Source organism: Hyaloscypha bicolor (assembly GCF_002865645.1).
Source record: "Hyaloscypha bicolor E unplaced genomic scaffold K444scaffold_61, whole genome shotgun sequence".
NCBI lineage: Eukaryota > Fungi > Ascomycota > Leotiomycetes > Helotiales > Hyaloscyphaceae > Hyaloscypha > Hyaloscypha bicolor.
In genome coordinates, this window is record NW_020194563.1 from 166,697 (window position 1) to 186,433 (window position 19,737).

General features: G+C 49.3%; 10 protein-coding genes across 10 annotated transcripts; 6 read left to right on the forward strand and 4 right to left on the reverse strand.

The window, feature by feature from the left end:
• The first annotated feature begins 6 nt into the window (after positions 1-6).
• K444DRAFT_612729 (uncharacterized protein) lies at positions 7-1,470 on the forward strand. Its single transcript, XM_024880197.1, has 4 exons — positions 7-355; positions 403-593; positions 650-718; positions 789-1,470. The coding sequence occupies exons 1-4, from the start codon at positions 110-112 to the stop codon at positions 1,336-1,338; spliced, it is 1,056 nt and encodes a 351-aa protein (XP_024736991.1). The 5' UTR covers positions 7-109; the 3' UTR covers positions 1,339-1,470.
• A 598-nt stretch (positions 1,471-2,068) lies between these two features.
• K444DRAFT_589232 (putative ferulic acid Esterase/Feruloyl esterase) lies at positions 2,069-3,904 on the reverse strand (the record flags this gene model as incomplete). Its single annotated transcript, XM_024878093.1, has 2 exons — positions 2,069-2,396; positions 2,502-3,904. The coding sequence occupies 2 exons, from the start codon at positions 3,902-3,904 to the stop codon at positions 2,180-2,182; spliced, it is 1,620 nt and encodes a 539-aa protein (XP_024736992.1). The 3' UTR covers positions 2,069-2,179.
• Positions 3,905-4,768: 864 nt separating this feature from the next.
• Positions 4,769-6,822, reverse strand: K444DRAFT_612731 (uncharacterized protein). Its single transcript, XM_024880198.1, has 2 exons — positions 6,739-6,822; positions 4,769-6,681 (listed from the first exon to the last, which is right to left on the reverse strand). The coding sequence occupies exon 2, from the start codon at positions 6,397-6,399 to the stop codon at positions 4,993-4,995; it is 1,407 nt and encodes a 468-aa protein (XP_024736993.1). The 5' UTR covers positions 6,400-6,681; positions 6,739-6,822; the 3' UTR covers positions 4,769-4,992.
• Positions 6,527-7,890, reverse strand: K444DRAFT_396065 (DUF833-domain-containing protein). Its single transcript, XM_024872489.1, has 2 exons — positions 6,739-7,890; positions 6,527-6,670 (listed from the first exon to the last, which is right to left on the reverse strand). The coding sequence occupies exons 1-2, from the start codon at positions 7,784-7,786 to the stop codon at positions 6,654-6,656; spliced, it is 1,065 nt and encodes a 354-aa protein (XP_024736994.1). The 5' UTR covers positions 7,787-7,890; the 3' UTR covers positions 6,527-6,653.
• K444DRAFT_396064 (uncharacterized protein) lies at positions 7,891-8,248 on the forward strand. Its single transcript, XM_024872488.1, has one exon. The coding sequence runs from the start codon at positions 7,995-7,997 to the stop codon at positions 8,208-8,210; it is 216 nt and encodes a 71-aa protein (XP_024736995.1). The 5' UTR covers positions 7,891-7,994; the 3' UTR covers positions 8,211-8,248.
• A 154-nt stretch (positions 8,249-8,402) lies between these two features.
• Positions 8,403-10,313, forward strand: K444DRAFT_612733 (uncharacterized protein). The gene is made up of 3 exons (XM_024880199.1): positions 8,403-8,632; positions 8,714-8,863; positions 8,914-10,313. The coding sequence occupies exons 1-3, from the start codon at positions 8,604-8,606 to the stop codon at positions 9,815-9,817; spliced, it is 1,083 nt and encodes a 360-aa protein (XP_024736996.1). The 5' UTR covers positions 8,403-8,603; the 3' UTR covers positions 9,818-10,313.
• A 1,713-nt stretch (positions 10,314-12,026) lies between these two features.
• K444DRAFT_629521 (proline transporter) lies at positions 12,027-13,869 on the reverse strand (the record flags this gene model as incomplete). The annotated part of the gene is made up of 4 exons (XM_024883063.1): positions 12,027-12,891; positions 12,968-13,124; positions 13,172-13,627; positions 13,677-13,869. 4 exons carry the CDS (start codon positions 13,867-13,869, stop codon positions 12,027-12,029), a joined length of 1,671 nt encoding a protein of 556 aa, XP_024736997.1.
• Positions 13,870-15,601: 1,732 nt separating this feature from the next.
• Positions 15,602-16,855, forward strand: K444DRAFT_561232 (putative FAD dependent oxidoreductase). Its single transcript, XM_024876929.1, has 2 exons — positions 15,602-15,783; positions 15,836-16,855. Exons 1-2 carry the CDS (start codon positions 15,647-15,649, stop codon positions 16,677-16,679), a joined length of 981 nt encoding a protein of 326 aa, XP_024736998.1. The 5' UTR covers positions 15,602-15,646; the 3' UTR covers positions 16,680-16,855.
• Positions 16,856-17,170: 315 nt separating this feature from the next.
• Positions 17,171-17,747, forward strand: K444DRAFT_629523 (uncharacterized protein; the record flags this gene model as incomplete). The annotated part of the gene is made up of 2 exons (XM_024883064.1): positions 17,171-17,211; positions 17,267-17,747. 2 exons carry the CDS (start codon positions 17,171-17,173, stop codon positions 17,745-17,747), a joined length of 522 nt encoding a protein of 173 aa, XP_024736999.1.
• A 1,076-nt stretch (positions 17,748-18,823) lies between these two features.
• On the forward strand, positions 18,824-19,461 carry K444DRAFT_629524 (uncharacterized protein; the record flags this gene model as incomplete). The annotated part of the gene is made up of 2 exons (XM_024883065.1): positions 18,824-19,067; positions 19,130-19,461. The coding sequence occupies 2 exons, from the start codon at positions 18,824-18,826 to the stop codon at positions 19,459-19,461; spliced, it is 576 nt and encodes a 191-aa protein (XP_024737000.1).
• Between the last annotated feature and the right edge of the window lie 276 nt (positions 19,462-19,737).

A 19,737-nucleotide genomic window follows, 5' to 3' on the forward strand; every position in this document is an offset into this window, starting at 1 on the left:
CAGGCTCCCGGGACTCTGGCGGGACAAGGTTTCGGAGCATACATAAACATGGGGCCGCATCTGTTGATCGTTGGAGCTGTTTTCGCCCGATCTCTCGACGACGTCCGACATGGCGATTACGGATTTCGAGTTCCTGCGGTCTCGGAAGAAAGCGAAAGCGCAGGATGGAGGTGGGGAGCAGGTCCTCAATGCGACAGATGAGAGGGAGAAAGTTGTTCAGGACGATGGCGCTGCGGCAGTCGCGAATGTAGAGGTCGACCTCCTTAGGCTCATTCTCTTTTTCGAGCGGAAGCAATGGCGTCTCATCAAGATCTCGAGCTTTTTATACGTGCTTTCATGCATCTTCATGCTCCTCGTAAGCTCTCTTCTACCTCTTAATATCGTATGCTAATATGCGAATAGGTAGAAATCGGTAACACGCACAACAGGCCTGTCCTACGGGAAAGCTATTTCTTGAAAATCGACGTCTCGAATATCCTTCCCTCTACCTCCCCTGAGGACGCAATACTCGTGAATTCCATCGCTCGAAGTATTGGAATCCACGACTTTTATCAAGTTGGGCTGTGGAACTTCTGCGAGGGGTATAACGATGAGTTCGTTCCCCTCCCCTCCACCTACATCACCTAATCTAATCACTTCGCAACAACAGGGGCATTACTGATTGTTCCAAACCCAAGAATCTCTGGTGGTTCAACCCCGTGGCAATCATACTTGGCGAGTAAGTGGAAACTGTACCCTTGGCTGTTCTCCCCTTCAGGAAGATGGCTTACGGCTGATCACCACCACAGACTCCTCTACGGAGCCACAATCGCCCTTCCTTCAAAAATAACCACCATTCTAACACTAATTCGCATCGTCTCAAACCTAATGTTCAGCTCCTTCCTCTTAAGCATCATCACATCCTTCCTCCTGATCTTCCTCTCACCTCTCGTCCTTCTGTCCCGTTGGTACAGCTACCATTTCGTAACCTTCGCATTCATCTCTGGACTCCTTAACTTCATTGCATCAACCACAGCATGTGTCATGTACGTCATATTCCAGAAAGTCATTACTTCGCAGAAAGAGTTGAATATCAGCGCGAGTTTGGGAGTCAGGATGTTTGTGTTTATGTGGCTGGGCACGGTGTTTAGCATGGCGGGGTGGGCGGTGCATCTCCATTTGGCGATTGTGAGTCGGAAGAAACATCATGCTACGAGGAGGGAAAGGAGAGAGAGGAAGCGGGAGCGGGAGGGGAAGAGTCCGAGGAGATGTCCTCAGCTTTCGTTGCCTGGGTTTTGGAGGCGGAGGAGGGAGGCGAGACGATCTGGTGGAGAAGTTGTGGTAATTATTGAGGAGTAGGATCTTCTAGCTGGGTATTTAATGTCCAAGATTTTTTTGGAGAATGACATACTAGTCTCCCTCAGGATCTCTTAGGGAGTGTGACGTGAAGGCAAATTATGACAAATGGCCAAGTGATGAATAAGTACCAGCAATCAAGTGGCAAACCCCGCACCAGCAAATCTAGCAATCACCTCCCCTCGGAGACTTCGAAACTTTTCACCGTGACCCCTGAACATCGCAAAGGGCCATTGTAGAAAAAAAAGTCATGTCCACAGATTATGTTCATGGGCCCCTATTGAAGGAATAAATGATCTGAGCAGGAATTGCGGACCGAGTGGCTTTCTAGACAGGATCTCCACTTATTTCGATGTATATACTCGCAAATATTATTACGTGGAAAGATGTCTCCAACACTCGTTGCAATTGCTCACGGGAAGCATTCAAGAAGAGAGGACCTGAGTCGTTAGCTTCACCATTTTGCACCCTTTCATGGGCGATAAGTGACTCGAGCACCAGTCGGAAAAGGACATCGAACAATTCAAAAAGACGTCTACTATTGCACCGCCGCGTCATTGGACAACTCATTCACATTCACATTCGCCAAAATCACTGTGAGAAGCGGACTCAGTGACTCCTCACTAATCTTTGTTATATGTATGTATGATCAACACGTCGAAACTCGAGATCAAAACTGGACCTAAATGCGAACAACTGTGTATGAAATGAAGAAGAGATGATTTGTTTATGTGTTCTTTTATCTATACTAATCGTTTCCTATCTTGTAGGAATGATAAAACTGTGAAGTCTTCCTCTTGCAACAACCTTTGCTAGAGGCCATTGGACCACTCCCCTCTCACGCTCAAACTTGGGCAACGCACTTCCAGCTACTGCTCGCGTTGACATTCCCGTGCCCAACATACGTCGCCTCAGCAGGAAACTTGCAGATCGGGCGTTGTCTCAACACCCCCTGACTTGGATCCGTGTCATTGTTCCACTTGGTTGGGATGATATGCTCCGGCGCAACGTCCTTCTCAACCCAAGCCATGAGTGCCAAAAGAGCATCGTGTTCGCGATCCCTAGGCCCAGAGAATTAGCACTATGAGAACTTGAGGGAGTTGAGAGCACTGCTGACCCTCATCCCACATCGAAGGAAGCAACGATTTAATCTGGGAAAACCTTACCTAAACCCCGGGACCCCATACACCCCCCGAATCGTCTGCACGCCGCCCATGTACCAAGGCGCGTTCCCAACAGAACCAGAACAATGCTGCATTCCCGGCACCAGAAAGAAACGATAAAAGTCATCTAGATTGATACCTTTGGCGCTCATGTTATACAGATAGTTATTATACAGCAACTCGCTCGCGCCAGTAGGTATCAATCCATCTGCCAAGCCGTGGTAATGCAGAAGTTTCCCTCCTCTCTCGTAAAAGGGAGAGATGTCGAAGTCCGCTGCGTTGGTGGAACCAGGGTTTAGGGAATCGGCGATCTCAACGACGGAGTAGTTGTACGTTTTCCAGTCCCAGGAAGCATCATCGAGGATGTAGTTCTGGACATATGATGTGCCGTAGAGAGACGGGGCGTTCGTCCCATACACGCCGAAAGAACCTGGGATTTGCGCATCGGAGCCGAGCTCAAAGTTCGGGTATACGAATGTATTATTAATATCTGCTATTGGGCGATGAAGCGCCTCCCATGTTTTGATTTGTTCCGGTGACAGACAAGTGCTAGTGTTTTGGCCAGGGTGGCAGAGGAGGGCTTGGGGGCGGAAGTTGCACTTCTTGGGGTCCATGATGATGGTATCGAGCACGCCGTCCGAGGCGTCACATTGCCGGAGGACTTCGTTGCTGATGAGTGGGAACATGGAGTATGGGATGTAGGAAGGGGAGCCTTCGGGGAGGTTAATGATGCCGACTGTGAGCTGCCAAAGCTGTTGATGGGTTGACCACCAGGCTGGAGCGCCGATTAGGACGCCGTCGAAATCTGAGGGATACTTTTGCACTTCCTTCATGCCTTGTTTGCCGCCTGTTGAGCAGCCTGCGTAGTAGGAGTAGCATAGTTTTCTGCTGTAATAGGCGCTTGTGAGTTGTTTGCCGAGAACGACGGAGCCGTGCATGGCGCGGTAGCCCCAGTCTGCTTTTGACTCGGGGTTGTTTAGGGCCCAGGTCATGTCTTGGCCTGTGCTGTTGTGCCCAGTGGAAGTTGAGAGAGTGGCAAAGCCGTAAGGGACGACGGACCCCATAGAGAGCCAGTTGATGCCGCCGGAGAAGCCGCCGTTGCCGACAGCGATGAAGCGTTGGTTCCAATCCTCGGGGAGGAAGAGGCCAAACGTGTAGGATGAAGTTGCTGAAGAGGTAACATTGACTATGACCGCGCAGAGAGCTGGGAGGTTGGTGGCATTGATCGGGTATGCTATGTCTGCTGCTTGGCCGAAGGAGCCGTTGGCTGGTACGTGATAGGTGCCGAGAGTGGAAGCGTTGGAGGGCAGCACTCTGTTGAAGAATTCATTGTTGCAGTTGTCGTGTGGATGAGCATTAATAGTTGACAGTGCAATTGTTATTGCCAGGAGTCTTGAGAGATTCATCATCTTGAGACGGAAGACAGGTACTCTTCCTTCAGTGAGGATCGAAATGCTTTCACTCAAACTGAAGATTCGGACCTTCTTTTCCGCGGTTTTGCATCGCAAATTCCAGGGAAAGGTTGGTCCTATATATGTAGAGGGGCATAGGAAACCTGATGAGAACTAAGGGAAAAGAGCTAGTTGAGACAATTCCATCATTGTTCGGCTAAACTATGAACATGCCGGGTCTCCCGGTTCTGGAGCAACCTTGACAGCAATCATTTTTGACAGTAAACAAAGTCTAACAAACAAAAATACTTATGGTGATTGGATGAAGGATGGAGAGGGGAAAAGGATTTTCGCGGTCACTTTTTTGCAACCCCACCCTTTGCGGAGCAAGAGGCGGGGTACAAAAACACCCCGCAAATGGCCAAGAGATTTAGTCTAGGCGGAATACGGATTTTCTCCAACAGCATTGTGTACAGCTTGCATGAATCCGACAGTTTAAAGAATAGTTGACGTTGAAATGAAGCTTACATTATTTGTAACAACAGCAAAGCCGGGATCTTGTAATTTGCGCTTCAACAACCAAGCAAGATACCCATCCTAAGCGGATATTAAGCTTAAATCTGTTTCAAAAGTGGGAGGAGCCTCTATTCAGGTTCATCAGACTAACAAATAAGCGTCATTAGTCCTGGAATCTTACAGGATGTTCGACAACATCCTGTAGGTCTTGGCATGGAGTAATCCCCTGCAGAAGCCACATGGATAAAACATTTTCCATGAGAAAGGCTTGCAACGCGGAAAGGAAAACAAGGAGAATGAGGCGTGAAAATGTTGAGAGCACTCGCTCAGGCAGATATCCATCTCACGGCAGTTTCATCAGAAGACCTCTCATAAACAAAGCCAATAACTATTCGGCGCCGTATTCGGATTTCCGGCAATAAAAGCGGAACATTATGCCCGCTGCCCCCTGATAGAGAAACCGTAGGTGGGAACTTAATCCTACAAGCCATCATGTCTCGTGAACTCGTAAAGTCATATCCATATCTCATAACATCGTCAATCATGAATGTGTCACCCAATTCAGCAAGGCAAACCCCTCAACAACCCTAAAAAGTCTCTCCAAGGCCACCGCTACTGGCGGTATTATCCCTCTTCCTCGTCGCCAACTTAGTCCACGGCCTTAACCCTTTCTCCGGCTCCATCGTTCCTCCATTCGGCAAGCAAGCTTCCATCTGCCTGTCTCTCGCAAACCTCAACTGAAAGCCCCAAAGACTGTTCTTCGCCTCGGCGGTAACACACAGACCTTGCAGCGTATAGAACACTCTCTTGCATCTCCTGATTTCGTCTTGGCGGATTGCTGTGTCAGGCGGGCCGCTGTCAGGCACGTAGAATGTGGTACCAGAGCTCGTGGTATGCTCTTCTATTTGGCGGAGTTTCGTCTCATCTTTGGGGGGGTTGAGGAAATACGTGAGAAGCTTCTCGTCGTTGACGGTGTCGTCGAGCATTTGGGTGTGGTATTGGTCGTGTAGAGACGTGAAGCGACCTGCCCAATAGGCGTGTGGCTGTGCGTTGTAGATGCAGCGAGGGTTCGTGGTGAAGAGGGCTTGTGGTGGGGTCGCGGGTGTGGTGGAGGCCGTTGTTGGTCCTGAAGTTTGGATGAGGGAAGAGACGCTCTTTGAGAAGGAATGCTTGGTAGTAAGGTGGTCTCTTGTGGTGATTGATCGAGGTCTTCCACCGCCGTGTGTATTCCGTCTGTTCTCTTCGTTCAACAAAGACAGTGAGCGCTCAGCTCTGTGCATAGGACGTTTGCTATTGGTGAAGATAGGGCGAGGGGGAGAGGTTTGTTGGCTTGTAGAGGTTGTAGGGCAAGACGTGTACGGAACAGTGACGAGGGGGGAAGATGCATTTCGAGGACCCAGGCTGAGTCTTGGGAGGTGGAGCTGGGGACTGTTGATTCGTCGAGTGATGTCCGTGAAGGCACGCCGGGCTGACGAAATATTGCCAGCTTCAACCTCGGGTCCTGAGGGGAGCGAATGCTTGGGTATGTGTTGACGAGGAGGGCTGCACTGGTTCATGGTGTATGTAGACCGCAAGCCACTTGGAGTAGGACGGAAGGAGTAATCTGACTGTGGGCACCGTGGCAAGGGAAGAGGCTCTGACATGTTACGGAGAGGCGAGGAAAGTAGTGTTGCGGAGGAGTTGCGAGCAGCCAATTTTCTCAGATTGGGTGCAGTGTTCGAAGTTGATGGCAGGGCTCTTGCTCGAGTCGGAGAGATCTCGCCCATCAATCTGTGTGTCCTAGGTTCCGTCTGATTGACCATTGGAGCTCGACCACGATCATCCTCACGTTTGTGTGAGAACGGGGTCAAGACTCGAGCAGGAAGCTTGAATAGCTGGCGCAGATTCTGGAAGGACCGCCTTGGCGTGAGAGTGTTTTCGTCGTCGAGTCGTTTCGAGTCTCGAGAACGGAAGGCACCCACAGCGGGAGCCTTCTTTCGAGTGGGACTCGACATTGTTGTTGCAATGATGACAATGGTCTTGATCGAGAGACGAAGTTCGGAGCGGAAAGGGTATACACAAATTTCCACTTCGGCGATTTTCGATGAAAAGCAGATTCACTTTCTGCTCGGCTGCTGCGCGTCGCTTCTCCTGAACAGGAGCCATCATGTGCTCTTGGCAAAAGCAACAAATGCAATTTCAGAGCGACTACAAGGGATAGATCAGGAACCATGCCAATTTCTAGGTGCCAGCTTGACACTATGTAAATTCAAACCCAAATGAAGTCTATGTGGCCTCTGCGGCAAGATCAGCCATCTACAAAACTGCGAGAGGGTGGACTTCGTTTCCCTTACTTTCGCCATTCCATCCCTCGACCTTGAACTCGAACTTCATGTCTGCTTTCCCCCTCTCTATGGGATTTCCCTCTGCATCCCAGAGCGAGCGCTCTCTGAACGTGACATTTCCTTCCCAGTCCACCAGTATTATAGTTTGTCTTTGCGTCCCATAGATCCCCGTCATCCCTGGGCTTTGTTCTGGATCCGGTGCTTCTTCCTCCTTCAGCTCCTCCTCCGAGTCCTCGCATTCTTTGATCCCGTTCGCTGCCACTGCTGTGTTGGCGGATGCGATTGCATCGGCCTTGGGAACCTTTGGTCTTGCTGCATGTCCAATGGCGGGGATGAAGATGGAATGCCTTAGTTGGTAGATGTACTCCTCGAAGTCCTCTCCCTCCTGTGGGGGGAGGGTATCTGTATCGAGGACGGCATATAATTTGTCCACCAGCTCCTGCTCTCCCAAGCCACCATCAACGACCTCCTTCACTACCCCCAGCACCTTTTCTCTGCCCATCCGTACCTTTGGCCATGTCTCTGGATCCAGGAAAGAAGTATTGCTCAGCCCGTACACTTGGCCCCGTTTCTGTGCAATCCATGGGACATCATCTGGACTCCCTGCACGATTCGATATGATTGCTAACGGCTCCAATTCATGCTCTGTATCTCTCCGCTTCCTCAACTTCCCGCAGACGAGGGAGAAGCCGCCAACACCCTTCACTCCCTCGCCCTCCAACAAATGATGTACAAATTGTTCCGTGCTTTCGTCCTCTGGGCTTGTCAACCAGGCAGTCACCATCCCTCCTCTGCTCCTTGACCCCATTACTGGATGGTTCGCATCGTGAGTATCGGTCTCGCGGTAGTTCGTCAGGACAGCGAAGTTGCCCGTTTTCGTGATCCCGAGCCAGGTCCCCCGCTCTTCACGCTGAAGATCCCGAGCGGAGAGGATTTCCTGGTGATGGGAATGCCACCAATGCGGCCTGCTCGTCGGACGGAGGATGAACTCATCGCGGTTGTCGAGGATGATGAGTGAGTAGGAAGGATGTGCAGTGGTTACGAGGACGATACACATGGTCGCTTTGATGTTGCTTGCGGGGGGTTTAGATTGTAGAATAATCAGAAGTTTATCGGTTCAATGTGCTTTAAAAATGGGGAAGGGAGCGAAGCCATGATGGCAGTGGCATATATAAAGTCTCAAGTACGCATCACCTCGGCCCAGTTTCCTGGGTCAGTATGGCCTGATCCGTTGAGAACACGCTGATGTTCGTGCAGAGTTTTGGATGCAGATATCAAGCCACCTCCGCCGCCAGAACTGGACTGACTTTCCCTTCTCCCTGTCTGCAGCCACAGGGGAGACGATGGTACTAGCCTTACAAGTTACCCTCGGTCCAGCCTTTGCCGGCGCCCGCCCATTTCCAGCTGCAGCTGATCAGGTGCAGGAACGCTGCCAGCGCCTGCCCAGACCTCTGGCGTGGGATTCAGGGACGGAGGAATAGAGGAATCCATTATCAACGATCAGAAATATATCCTCAGTCATCGAGAATGAATAGAGCATTGATACGTGGCCCATTGTCAGTAGACAGATCTCAATGAAGGCTCGAGATTAGGCAGACAAATCGAGCCTCTACAAAGGCGGCAGGAAGCCCACGAGACCCCAGCCCAGGACAAAGCTGTCAGATAACAAACATCGCTAAGCTCCCGCGAGATCTGCATCATCAAGTTCCCGCCTGAATCGCCGCTGACCAGACCCGCTTGCTTCGCTCCTTCACTCCTTCCTTCCGTCCTTTTCAAATAAGACTCCAGGACGACCATTGCGCCGTTCTCCCTAGTATTCCTAGAACAATCTCGCACGATCAGCTTGACCTCAAGGGTCAGCGTTGACAGCGACAATGTTTGATACATTCGCGACCCTCTTATCGTAAGCTCGATTTACCCCACCATACATCCGTCTTACTCCGAGAGATGGGAATAGCTGCGCGATGTACTGACAGATGCGCAGGTCGATCCCTACCTTCATCTTTCCTGTATTCGCCTCCTACAAAGCTCTCAAGACCACCGATCCCGCGCTATTGAAGCCATGGCTGATGTACTGGGTCGTACTAGCCTGCGCATTGTGTGTTGAATCCTGGGTCGGCTTCATCCTCGTCTGGTTCGCACATCTGGTACTCCTTGCTACAGTCCGATTTTAACAATCCGTAGGGTCCCCTTCTATGCTTGGATCCGCCTGGCCTTCCTCTTATACCTCATCCTCCCACAAAGCCAAGGTGCTCGCGTCCTCTACCAAACGCACGTCCACCCCTTCCTCCACGACAACGAGCTCGCAATCGACAACTTCATCTCCTCCGCCCACGACCGCGCCAAAGCAGCCGGAATAACCTACCTCAAAAACATCATCGAACTCATAAAACAACATATCCTCGGCCTACCGCCAAAGGAACCCACTCCTCCGCCTACACCATCAACATACAGCTACGCGCAGTCTTTACTCGCCCGCTTCAACCTCCCATCCGCTAGACCTGCGTTCCCATCGAACCCAATCCCAGGCGCTACAAGCACTGCAAATGATTTCTACGCTCTCCTCGCCAGCGCAGTAAGCGCTGCCACCGGTCCCTCGTCCAGCACACAAGCACGCGACCTCTCGAACTCAGGAATGTTAATCCCGCCCACCATGGACGGCGAAGAACGCCTCACATTCATCGCCGCCCAGCGCGAGCGCCTCTCCATCCTCCTTTCCGCACTCGACAAAGAAGCCTCCAATCTCCAATCCACCTCCTGTGGACCGAAGCAGCGAGTACCATCAATGTTCTTCGATGGCAGCTCAGGCAGTGAGGAAGAAATCGCTGCTGGTAGTGAGAGGCCGAAGAGCGCGATGAGTGGCCTTAGTACTCGGCGAAGTGAGGCGGATTTCGAGAATATTGATGCCGAGTCTGGGACCGAGGAGGTTGAGAATACGAGGAGGCGGGTAACGAGGGGCCAGAGTAGTGGGGGCGGTGGTTGGATGCCTTGGAGTTGGGGTGCGAAGGCTGCGGAGGGAAGTGCTGATACCGTGATGGCTGGGACGGAGAAGGGGGAGAAGGGGAAGAGTTCGGGTGTCGAGACCTAACTCCTCATTCTCCCTAGTGATTAATGAACTGTATATGATGAATTGGGTTATGGTTATTTTGGCGTTCATTTTGAGACGGAGGGATGGGTGGTAGACGGGGTCTCACGGCTTTGGCTGGGCTTTTACATGGGATGGGATGGGTCGGCGATACTGTCACTTTCCTATGGGCGGGCCCCTGGAGGCTTGGATATCGCAGTCTTTACAAGAAGACCAGATCCAATTCTACAATCCGCTAACCACTATCACTACCCTTGAGTAATATATACCCTTTCGACTCTCCACCTTTTTGAACTAGGTATAACTGGAGCTCATTGCACCAGGGACACTTGGAATATTGAATCGATGTGCAACAATATCCTCGAAAAGAGGATTCACTCTGGCTCTTGGCATTCTCATTGTACTCCGTACTAGGAAACTTTGGAACATTGAATCGATGTGCAGCGAAAGTCCTCGCGTGGAGGATTCACTCTTTCTCTTAACACTCCCATTGTATCAGGAACATTTGAAACATTGATTCGATATGCAACAAACCGTTTCAATGGGTTGACATTGCTCTTCCCTCAACACAATGTTCTCATCTGACGTGAATATCAATTCCATCACACCACCGAGACGAGAGATAGCTATCTCTCCAGAACAAGTAAGTATCGACAAAAGTACGGTAACGTGTCCTTCTGGAAGCTTGAAGCCTTATCCATGCTATTGTCACTGTAGGTTCACGGCCGTCTCAGCCCTGAGATTCGAAGGTTCGGGCTAATGGTGAGCTGGGATCAGATGAAAATGCTGTATTATACTTTTTATCTGAAATCAGAGCAGATTCGTCTTATTGTACAGGATACTTTCAGATGAATGGTGCGATGTGCGATAAATGTTGAGGATAAGATTCACTCCTGTCTGTAATATTTCTCAATCCTCATTGCACCCACTCAGGCAGGGTGTCTGCTCTACACAACTTCCCTGTCGAATACCAGAAAGTTGCGCAACACTTGTTTGATAAATTTGAACTGCAGAAGTGGGGTGCTGAGGATGAAGGAATGGCCGACTCAAAGGGCAAGAAGAGATCCAACGACTCGGAGCAAAAGTCCCAATCCACCAAGCGTCTTGGTTGGGTTTGATCCGGATCCGGATGAGTAGGAGTTCAATATATCGACTTGTCTGATCTGAATATTGAGTGAATATCTTATCTATCTCAATATACGAGAGAACTTCGGGGGACTGGTGCGAAGCAGGAAACATGTTTACAGAATATCGAGAATATCGGAGGAAACCGCAATCCCCTCTTTTCATCCCATTTTATCTCATAGTCCTTGAGGGGGCGAATACGAACCCCAACTTCCTGGTTCCCGCCGCAGAGTCCCGACCCATTGCCCTGACCTGCTTCGAGGAAGCTACAAGGCTGGCAGAGAAACATCGATGGGGCAGTCATCCCTTGTGTCTGTCGGTCAAGGCTGAGTTCTCGGCGTGCCTGGAGGGATGAAGGCCCGAAATGCCATTGGTATTCATCCGGAGTTCCGGCTCAGACAAGTGTTAGTTCGGCTGCTTGGTTGGAATTGATCCAGATTTGGATGAAATCTCTATGAGATGATATAGGACGAGATACACACTCGTCGGATTCGAAAATTTGATGTCTTTCTCAATGTACCTTGGGCCTTCGGATAATCAATGCGATGTGCGGCTATGCGTTGAAGGAAGAGTACGCACTCTTGATCTTCACTCATGATATTCTCAATATCCCAGAGTAACCTGGAACACCAAGGCGACATGCAAAAAGGATTGTCGCATCTGTCGAGATGAAATCTATTTCACTTGATAATGAGACGAAAACAGAATCCACTACTTTCTTACAGTAGAATCTCCTCGCTGAAATTTCTACGCTGGACATTGATGTGCAACAAATTCTCAAAGGCTGATGTATCACTTGAAGACTTACCAACCTCCAAAAAATCAATGCTCGATCTCATTGTACTAGATTGACTTCAAGCATTGATGCGATGTGCAACACAATGCCGAGGAAAGACGATTCACTCATGAATAACGAATGCATCGAGTTTGATGTGCAGGACCCCCCAGGACATTCAGTATTGAGACACGTGGAAACTTATACTATACTCAAAACCTAGATTACCTTCTATGTATATATATATCCCTGCACCCAGCCTTCGGCATATGTGTACAGTACATCGGACCTTCTCTCACGCACACCAAAAATTTACGTAAACCATCCCATCATCTTCTTCTTCAGTGTATCCGCATGAACTTCGGGCGTCTCATTTGCCTTCACGACGTCGATCCCCGTCAGCAAATCCACTTCTCCAGAAGGAATCGCCCATCCATCCTTCCAATTAACTACCCTGTGAGCAAAGTAGATCCCAAGGAAGATAGGTATTCCAACATAAGCCGTCAAAAAGCTACTCGCCGTGAACCTCCCGGGGAAGAAAACATCAAACCCATTGATGAGCGTCAGAATCGTAAACGCCACCATCGCGATCCAGGCTCCTATTGGTTGGACTTTGCTTCGATAAGGGAGTTCTTCCCTGGGGATGTTCTGCGTGATGACGGCTTTGCGGAACCGGATGTAGACGATGCAGCAGCAGATCCAGGAGATGAAGCCGGATGTATTGGTTAGGTTTACAAACCAGGCGAAGACGACCGAACCGCTGTTTGCGCAGTTGAGGTAGGCGAGGGGCGAGAAGAGCGCGGAGGCTATGACGGCCATGTAGGGCACGCCTTGCTTGGTGCATTTGGTGAAGATCTTGGGGGCGTTGCCGGCAACTGCTAGGGAATAGAGAGAGCGAGAGGACATGTAGAGGAATGAGTTCCCGGATGACCAGGCAGAGGTGATGATTATGGCGTTGATTACGGATCCTAGACCAGAGATGCCAGCATCGGCGATTCCAACGACGAAGGCGGAGGATTTGGCTCCTACGCCGCCAGAGGTCAAGCGGGCGTCGTTAAAAGGGCAAATTATCCCGATGGCAATAACGGAGCCAATGTAAAAGAATACAAGGCGGTAGAAGTACCTCTTTGCGGCTTTGGGAAGGTTGCGGCGGGGGGATTTCATTTCACCTCCGGTTCTGGAGGAGTGTTAGTCCCCTCTTGGTGGGAGGATATAGGAGAGATATTGGGAAAGAGATATTGGAGGGAGCTTACACTACAATCAATTCGGGTGCAAAGGTAAAAGGAAAGGCGGACAGAACTAGGACCTCAATGAAAGCGATGAAACGACCTGTGGCCCCAGGGCGAAGCCAGGTGTTTGTTGCACCAGGGTCTTTCCAATTGTGGAAACCAAGAATGCCGTGTTGCCGTGCTGAGAGGAAGTTAGATTTAGAAACATAGGTTGAACGATTGACTTACGGCCACCGCCCCAGAAGAGGATGAATGATAGGATCAGGAGACCAATCATCATGAAGACTTTGAGGGATGCGAACCAAAATTCGGTCTCACCGTAGAATTGAACAGGAAGGATATTCAATCCAACGATCACCACGATGAAGATCGTGATCCAGACAGCAATGTTAACGGGCGAATTCCAGTAACCTATCACCAAACCGGCGGCAGTGATTTCGTATGGAACGAGGATACCGAGAGAGTACCAATACAGCCATCCCATGGCGAATCCAAGACTGTTGGAGACATTTCGATGTCCGTAATAACTCATTGTCCCACCACTCACCGGGAGGTAGGCCGACACTTCTGTGATAGCAGTGACGATGAAGAGAACCAGAACACTGAGGATCATGTAGGCCAGGAGGATGAACAAGGGACCGCCTCGGGCAAGAGTACCTCCGCTTCCTACGAACAGGCCAGTTCCTGCGTGGTGTTAGACGTGTTTTTCATCATGGCGCTTGGAAAAACTGACCAATGGTTCCTCCCAATGCAATCATTTGAGCATGGCGAGCCTTGAGACCCCTCTTGGTCGTGCTGTGAGTTTCAACTTCGCCATGGCCATACTCCTCGTCAGAAGCCGTAGTGTGAATAGCCTCTTTATCGTTATCATAAGTAGGTTGCGAGGACTTGGCCTCGCCGATGCCGCCATTGTCATCAGACTTCATGATGGCAAAATGTTGTTTCGCCTTTCAATGAGAGACAGTATACAAAATGAAAGAACCAAGGAAAGGAAGACAATATAAACAAACTCCAAGGAATGCACGACGATAAGGAAAGCTCGGTGACGCCGTCGATTGACACCACTTAAGGTTCAGAGGAAGTATTATCCGCATCAAGAGTAGACTCCTGTCTGCCGAGCAACGTTCCCCAAGGATGCTGCTTCGTGAAGACGACAATTGGCCGTAGATAGCATGTCACCACCCGCACGGTCCACAGGCTCGGGGTGTCCTGCAAACAAGGCCCACCAGCGCTGAGAATGAACCTAAGAGTCTGTCAGGGGTTCTAGAAGCGAATCTTGAGTTGAAGGGGACTGAAGCTTAGAAAGCCTTGCCTGAGAAGGTTGGTTGTTTCCATACAGCTTTCTAGAAAGAGTGACAAGGCGTCATGTGCAGCGAGCTAGGAGCATTGTCTATCTCGAGAGCCTTGGGACGAGCTGCACAGTGTCGGCCGATCGGGTTGTTCTTTGACGTCAGGAACTGGGATCAGAAGAGGCCCATGATAACGTGGTGGCACGGTTGGCCGTACCAAGACCGAAGAGCTGCCTAGAGATCGCCGCAGAGAGGGCCTTATCCGCAGGGGGTATCTGCAGGTCCTGCTATCGTACGACTAACCATTAAACGTAAGATTCAGAAGTTGCGAGAGAAGAGACTTGGAAAATTCTACAATTCCTATCGGATTCCCAAGATGTTGTACAGAAGAAGCTGGGAAGAGCGGGAAAAAGTAAAACGACCCCTCTTCCCACCCCCGATGTCGATTAGGGGTGTCGATTAGGGCTACACTAACCAAAATGAGCAAGCGGTGGTACGCGCCCATATATATTACTTTGTATACACCAGTGTGTGCAAATTAATATATATTGGCACCCAGTGCCCGTCTCGCATTTTGCTTTAATGCATCGCAATGCGCATGTCGTTACTATTGTTGCAGACAGATTTGGTTATAATGCATATGGCAATGCTTAATTCCTTTCGACCTCTGGCAAAACAGGAAAATATAAAGCAATACCTTGCTGGGTACTAGTTAGGAATATCAATTAGGGGTGTCGATTTGGGGTGTTAATTAGGGGCGTTGATTAGGGATATTAATTAGGGGCATTGACCTTAAGAGAGCCTGAAAATTTAGTGATTAAGTACCTGGAACTTATTTGCCTCGTGCACAATAATTGCCTCGCTTAGGGTCGTCTTACTTTTTCCCCACGACGACACATCATCTTTACGGGACCCTTCAGTCTGTGATTTGAGTTTGAAGCAGACATTGAGAGATTGTGGTGATGATATTGAACCTATTTTATAATTTGTTATTCCTGCTGGAACAACGGAATTGAATCGGAGGGTTCTAGGGAGTTGAGGCATACAGAGTCAGGTGTTGATTGTGAAGTCACTTGTACTTGTTGAGTTTAAAGAATTCGGGATGGAAGGACTTGAAACAGAGAACTGGCGGGGTAGCTTCTCACACATGATCAGATCATTCACAACCTGTCTCTTCCAAATGGTTCGTAACAGTTTGCCAGCACAATTTCGGGTTCTTGAAACATTGTTCTACATATTTCTTCGAATACTGAGATCTTTCTTTCAATATTTCTTTGACCCCTGATCGGCGTAAAGATGTCGAGCTTAGCGGGTGGCGTCGGGCATCCTGAAAGTGGGGTTTGATGACTCCACAATGTCAACACCTCATCTTCTTGAGATCTAGAGACACTGAACTTTATCACACCATCTCATTATGGAAGAGCCAATTGGAATTGTAGGAGCTGGTATAACCGGCCTGGCAACTGCCTATGTCCTCTCACCCAAGTACTCCATAACAATCGTAGCCCGAGAACTTCCTGGGGACCTCGGAACCAACTGGGCGAGTCCATGGTACCTTTCATTCTCTCCTTGACATCCTTCATAAGACTGACCTCGAGTCCAGGGCCGGAGCAGTCTTCCACCCTCAAAGCAAAGCCACCAAGATGCAGCAAGAAATGCAGAAAAGAAGCTTCAAATTCTATTGGAATCTAGCTCACCAAGACCCATCAAGTGGCGTCAAGATATACCCAATGACTGAGTATTTCGATGACAGGAACAATGATTCTGATATCTGGTACAAGACTTTGATGCCTGATTATCGAATTATTGCCAAGTCTGAACTGCCGGAGGGTGTCTCGATGGGAGTGAAATACACTGCGTTGGCTATGAGTCCGTTGCTTCTTTTGCCCTGGCTCAAGAAGAAACTAGAGGAGAGAGGTGTCAAGTTTGTTCGGAAAGAGGTCAAGAGCCTGGATGAAGTACAGAAGATTACCTCGGCAAAGATCATTGTCAATGCATCAGGCGTTGGTGCTAAGGAATTGGCTTCTGACGATGCTGTTCACCCAGTGAGAGGTCAGACAATGTTCGTCAAAACAGACCTCAATGAGCTTTTCATGAGAGAGGGATCAGAATATACCTACATTATTCCCAGGGTTGGATCAGGTGGAGTGATTATGGGAGGCATCAAGTCTGACAGGTTGGATGCTGAGGTAGATGTTGAATTGAAGAGTGATATCTTGAGGAGGGTCAATCATATGACGAAGGGGGCTTTCGACGGGCTGGATCTGGAGAGCGTGGTCGATCTTGTTGGCTTTAGGCCTGGAAGGACTACTGGACTCAGGGTCGAGAAAGAGGGCGATGTCGTCCATGCTTATGGAGCTGAGGGTGCGGGGTATATATACTCCTTTGGGGTTGCTGCCAAGGTTAAGGAGTTAATTGAGGCTGGTGTGCTAAGGGCAAAGTTGTAGAAAGATGATGATTCCATTTGATACGGCCTAGTACTTCGATTTATGCGTCCTTATACTTTAATAAAAGAACTAATCAGGTAAATCTGGGTTGATGGCTTCACTATTGTCGCGAGTGGATAGTACCTTTGTTCCCGGTTTGGTCATAGTGTAAGGAGCGTTTCCTCTGCACTATGGCCATTATCTAAAATAGCTCAACTGCTTTGTGCCTGTTATTTTGTGTTTAAAATGACACGATTGATCCAAGAAAAGTGGTCTGGCCTGGTAAATAATAAATCTTCGCTTGCTGAATTTGCCAAGAAAGTCCACCGAACGAGACAATACAGGAAATGGCGAAGAACTGTTCATAGAATTTTTGTACGTATTTTGAGTTTTATTCACTGTTCCGGAATTATAAATACTCAAAGATAGAAGAGGAAGGCGCGCCAAAAAAAAACCTTCCAAATCCACATCCAGATCTTCAACACGCTCAAGCACCACCAGAAATTACAAACATGGCGTCCCCCAAGAGAACCCACTCAGACATTGGGGATAGGTAATTAAAGACCAATAGCTCCAATTAGAACCACCCTCTGACAACTTTCAATCAGTCCGCCATCGTCAAGTGTTCGCTGCTTCTGCTGCTTGGACCTCTACCCAATGAGCACACCTCACGGCATCCACGACGAGGCGATCCTCCAGTTCGCAATCCATATGACTCAACTCGCCTGTTCCTTCAATTTATCCTCATACTCTGGCGACAACACCACAGCTTTTGTTAAGGACGCAGTGTACCTCATCAAATACCAGAAGTTCTTGTACGGAGAGATTTCGGGGACGCGGTATTTTATGCCACTGCCAACGGAGCAAAAATTCATCGAAATTGAGGAGGGACTGGTGGTGCGGAGTTTGGAGAAAGAGAAATGGGGATGGAGATACTCGATGAGACATTTGAAGTTGAGGTGCAATAGACACCAGGGCCCGATTTTCGTCTGTCGGATTGTGCAGAGGGAAGAGATTCCGATGGAGAAAGATGTTCCCGCTATCAAGAGTATCGACCTAGAGGACAATATTTTTCAATCACGGCAATGAAGGATAGGTAAGAGATCTTCTATGTTTATTCCGGAGAAGAGTCGCTAACTGAGGGATGGGGCAGTGAATGCCCAGCTCCGGCCTTGCAACTTATCACTTGCCAAAAGTGAGCCTTTCTCATTCGATTTGGATGAGGAAATTTGCATCTGGGAAGCTTCTATACTAATTGATAACGAAGTGAGATGATACTTTGCCCTCCGAACCTTCCCAGGGAACCTGCGAGCTTGAAGTTCGATGTCGTAGTGAATGAATCAAAAACATTGACATTGCAGTTTCTCATAGTCCTCCCCGCTCGTAGCCCACAAGATTTCCACTTAGATATGGAGTTTTATATTTCCTTTTTGATTGACTCCCATGATCTGTGGTAGAATTTTTTTCTCGAGGTGGATGGTGGGATGACACGTGACCAACCCCTATTTTCCTTTTACCGAGGTGGCTCCAAAAATACAACCACCACTCACGTTGCACGAAAAGCTTAACTCCATGAACTTGCAGCAAATCTTCTTTCCTACAGACTACATCGAGCTTGCCGTTACATTGCAAGGAAACCTCGGTAATCTGGACCATCAGCCTCCAACATCCTCTGCAAGCCATCGGATTTAAGAAATATAAACTCAGGGTGCCACAGCCACAACCAACGAAATTTCCTTTTCCGTCTGTTTGAAGCTTCATGATATCGGGTCATGCCTGGTGAGGGACAGATTATCAAGCTCTCATTGGTGAGCATTTAACGGGCTGTTGATGACCGGGGCTGTGAAATTGATCAGGGCAAGGCTCTCCTCAGGTTCTTTGGGGACTGGGTATTTTCCCTCAAACGCACAGAAGGGGACCTCCGCGCCATGCTGCCTCAATTGGACGGTTCGAGGCTTATTACGTTGGAAATCTACTTTGACCTTTAGTGAATGCGAGATATGCGTCTCGTATCCCGCACACCCTTCTATAACTTACTAGAATAAGGTGTGCAGACCCCCAATCTCTTCCGCTTCGAAGTTTTTCTCTTTTCGAAACTTCCCAATTCAAGTTTTCTCTCAGCCTAGGGAATCAAAAACATCAAGAAAGGTTTCCACTTCTCCACAATGGCTCACCTCACCTTCCTTTCCGCAGCCTTCCTTGCTTTCGCAACCACCAGCGCTCAAGGCCTCCTCCAAACTCGAAACCCATACTATGGCGGCTTCGCGCTTCCAGGCACGCCAGAAGATGGAGCAGTTCACGGCTGTCCCTCTGGAACCTTGACTTGCAGCAACCAAGTCTTCACCTTCTGCTGCCCAAATTTCACATTCTGTGGGCCGTTTCAACTTGGTCCTTATTGTTGTCCCACGTGTAAGTCTTGCGCAGCCCCATTTGATCTATTTGTTGTTGGAAGGCTTACTTGTTCTCCCTAGCCGATGACTGCGGTACCGTCGTCAACGCAGGTCTCACCTGTGCAGATCCAAGCTGGACCCTCTACCAAGACGCGTTTGATTGGTGCTGTGCTCCTGGTTTTGTCGGCCTAGCGCTTGGTGATGGCCATTGCGAGCCAGCAAGCTTGACCTATACAGGGAACTATGCAAGCACCGTAAGTTCTCAATCCTCACGGCTTTTTGTGTTGAAAAGCTCGGGGCTGATTCTTGTCGACTACAGGTCGTTCAAGCCAACACGGCTTCTCCTCCCACCAACTGGCCAGGCGGAACTGTCCCTCCTGGAGTCTCGACGTCCGGAGCTGCTCAGACATTGAAGGGCACAACTGCTCAGACGTCTTCTTCCCCTGCAGCGGGACAGACTGGATCGGATACGAGTTCGGGTGCGGGTTCGTCTTCTACCTCGACGACCAAGCCCAATGCTGGAGCTACTGTTGAACATAACTCCCCGCTTATGGTTGCAGGAATAATTTTCGCTGGTACGCTTTTGGCTGCCGTGTTGTTGTGATGTCTCGTGTCCTCAGTCCTTTTTGTTCGTCGATATTGAGACCCGCTGAGGCGGTTCCAAGGTCTCGGACTATGTTTCCCTTTCT

Excerpts from the sequence above, each read along its gene's own strand:
- K444DRAFT_612729 (XM_024880197.1), top strand. The coding sequence starts at position 110 with ATGGCGATTACGGATTTCGAGTTCCTGCGGTCTCGGAAGAAAGCGAAA. Across the intron at positions 594-649 it reads TGCGAGGGGTATAACGATGA|GGGCATTACTGATTGTTCCA; the intron begins GTTCGTTCCCCT and ends TCGCAACAACAG. Across the intron at positions 719-788 it reads GTGGCAATCATACTTGGCGA|ACTCCTCTACGGAGCCACAA; the intron begins GTAAGTGGAAAC and ends TCACCACCACAG.
- K444DRAFT_612731 (XM_024880198.1), bottom strand. The coding sequence starts at position 6,399 with ATGTCGAGTCCCACTCGAAAGAAGGCTCCCGCTGTGGGTGCCTTCCGT.
- K444DRAFT_396065 (XM_024872489.1), bottom strand. The coding sequence starts at position 7,786 with ATGTGTATCGTCCTCGTAACCACTGCACATCCTTCCTACTCACTCATC.
- K444DRAFT_396064 (XM_024872488.1), top strand. The coding sequence starts at position 7,995 with ATGCAGATATCAAGCCACCTCCGCCGCCAGAACTGGACTGACTTTCCC.
- K444DRAFT_612733 (XM_024880199.1), top strand. The coding sequence starts at position 8,604 with ATGTTTGATACATTCGCGACCCTCTTATC. Across the intron at positions 8,633-8,713 it reads ACATTCGCGACCCTCTTATC|GTCGATCCCTACCTTCATCT; the intron begins GTAAGCTCGATT and ends ACAGATGCGCAG. Across the intron at positions 8,864-8,913 it reads GTCGGCTTCATCCTCGTCTG|GGTCCCCTTCTATGCTTGGA; the intron begins GTTCGCACATCT and ends AACAATCCGTAG.
- K444DRAFT_561232 (XM_024876929.1), top strand. The coding sequence starts at position 15,647 with ATGGAAGAGCCAATTGGAATTGTAGGAGCTGGTATAACCGGCCTGGCA. Across the intron at positions 15,784-15,835 it reads ACCAACTGGGCGAGTCCATG|GGCCGGAGCAGTCTTCCACC; the intron begins GTACCTTTCATT and ends CCTCGAGTCCAG.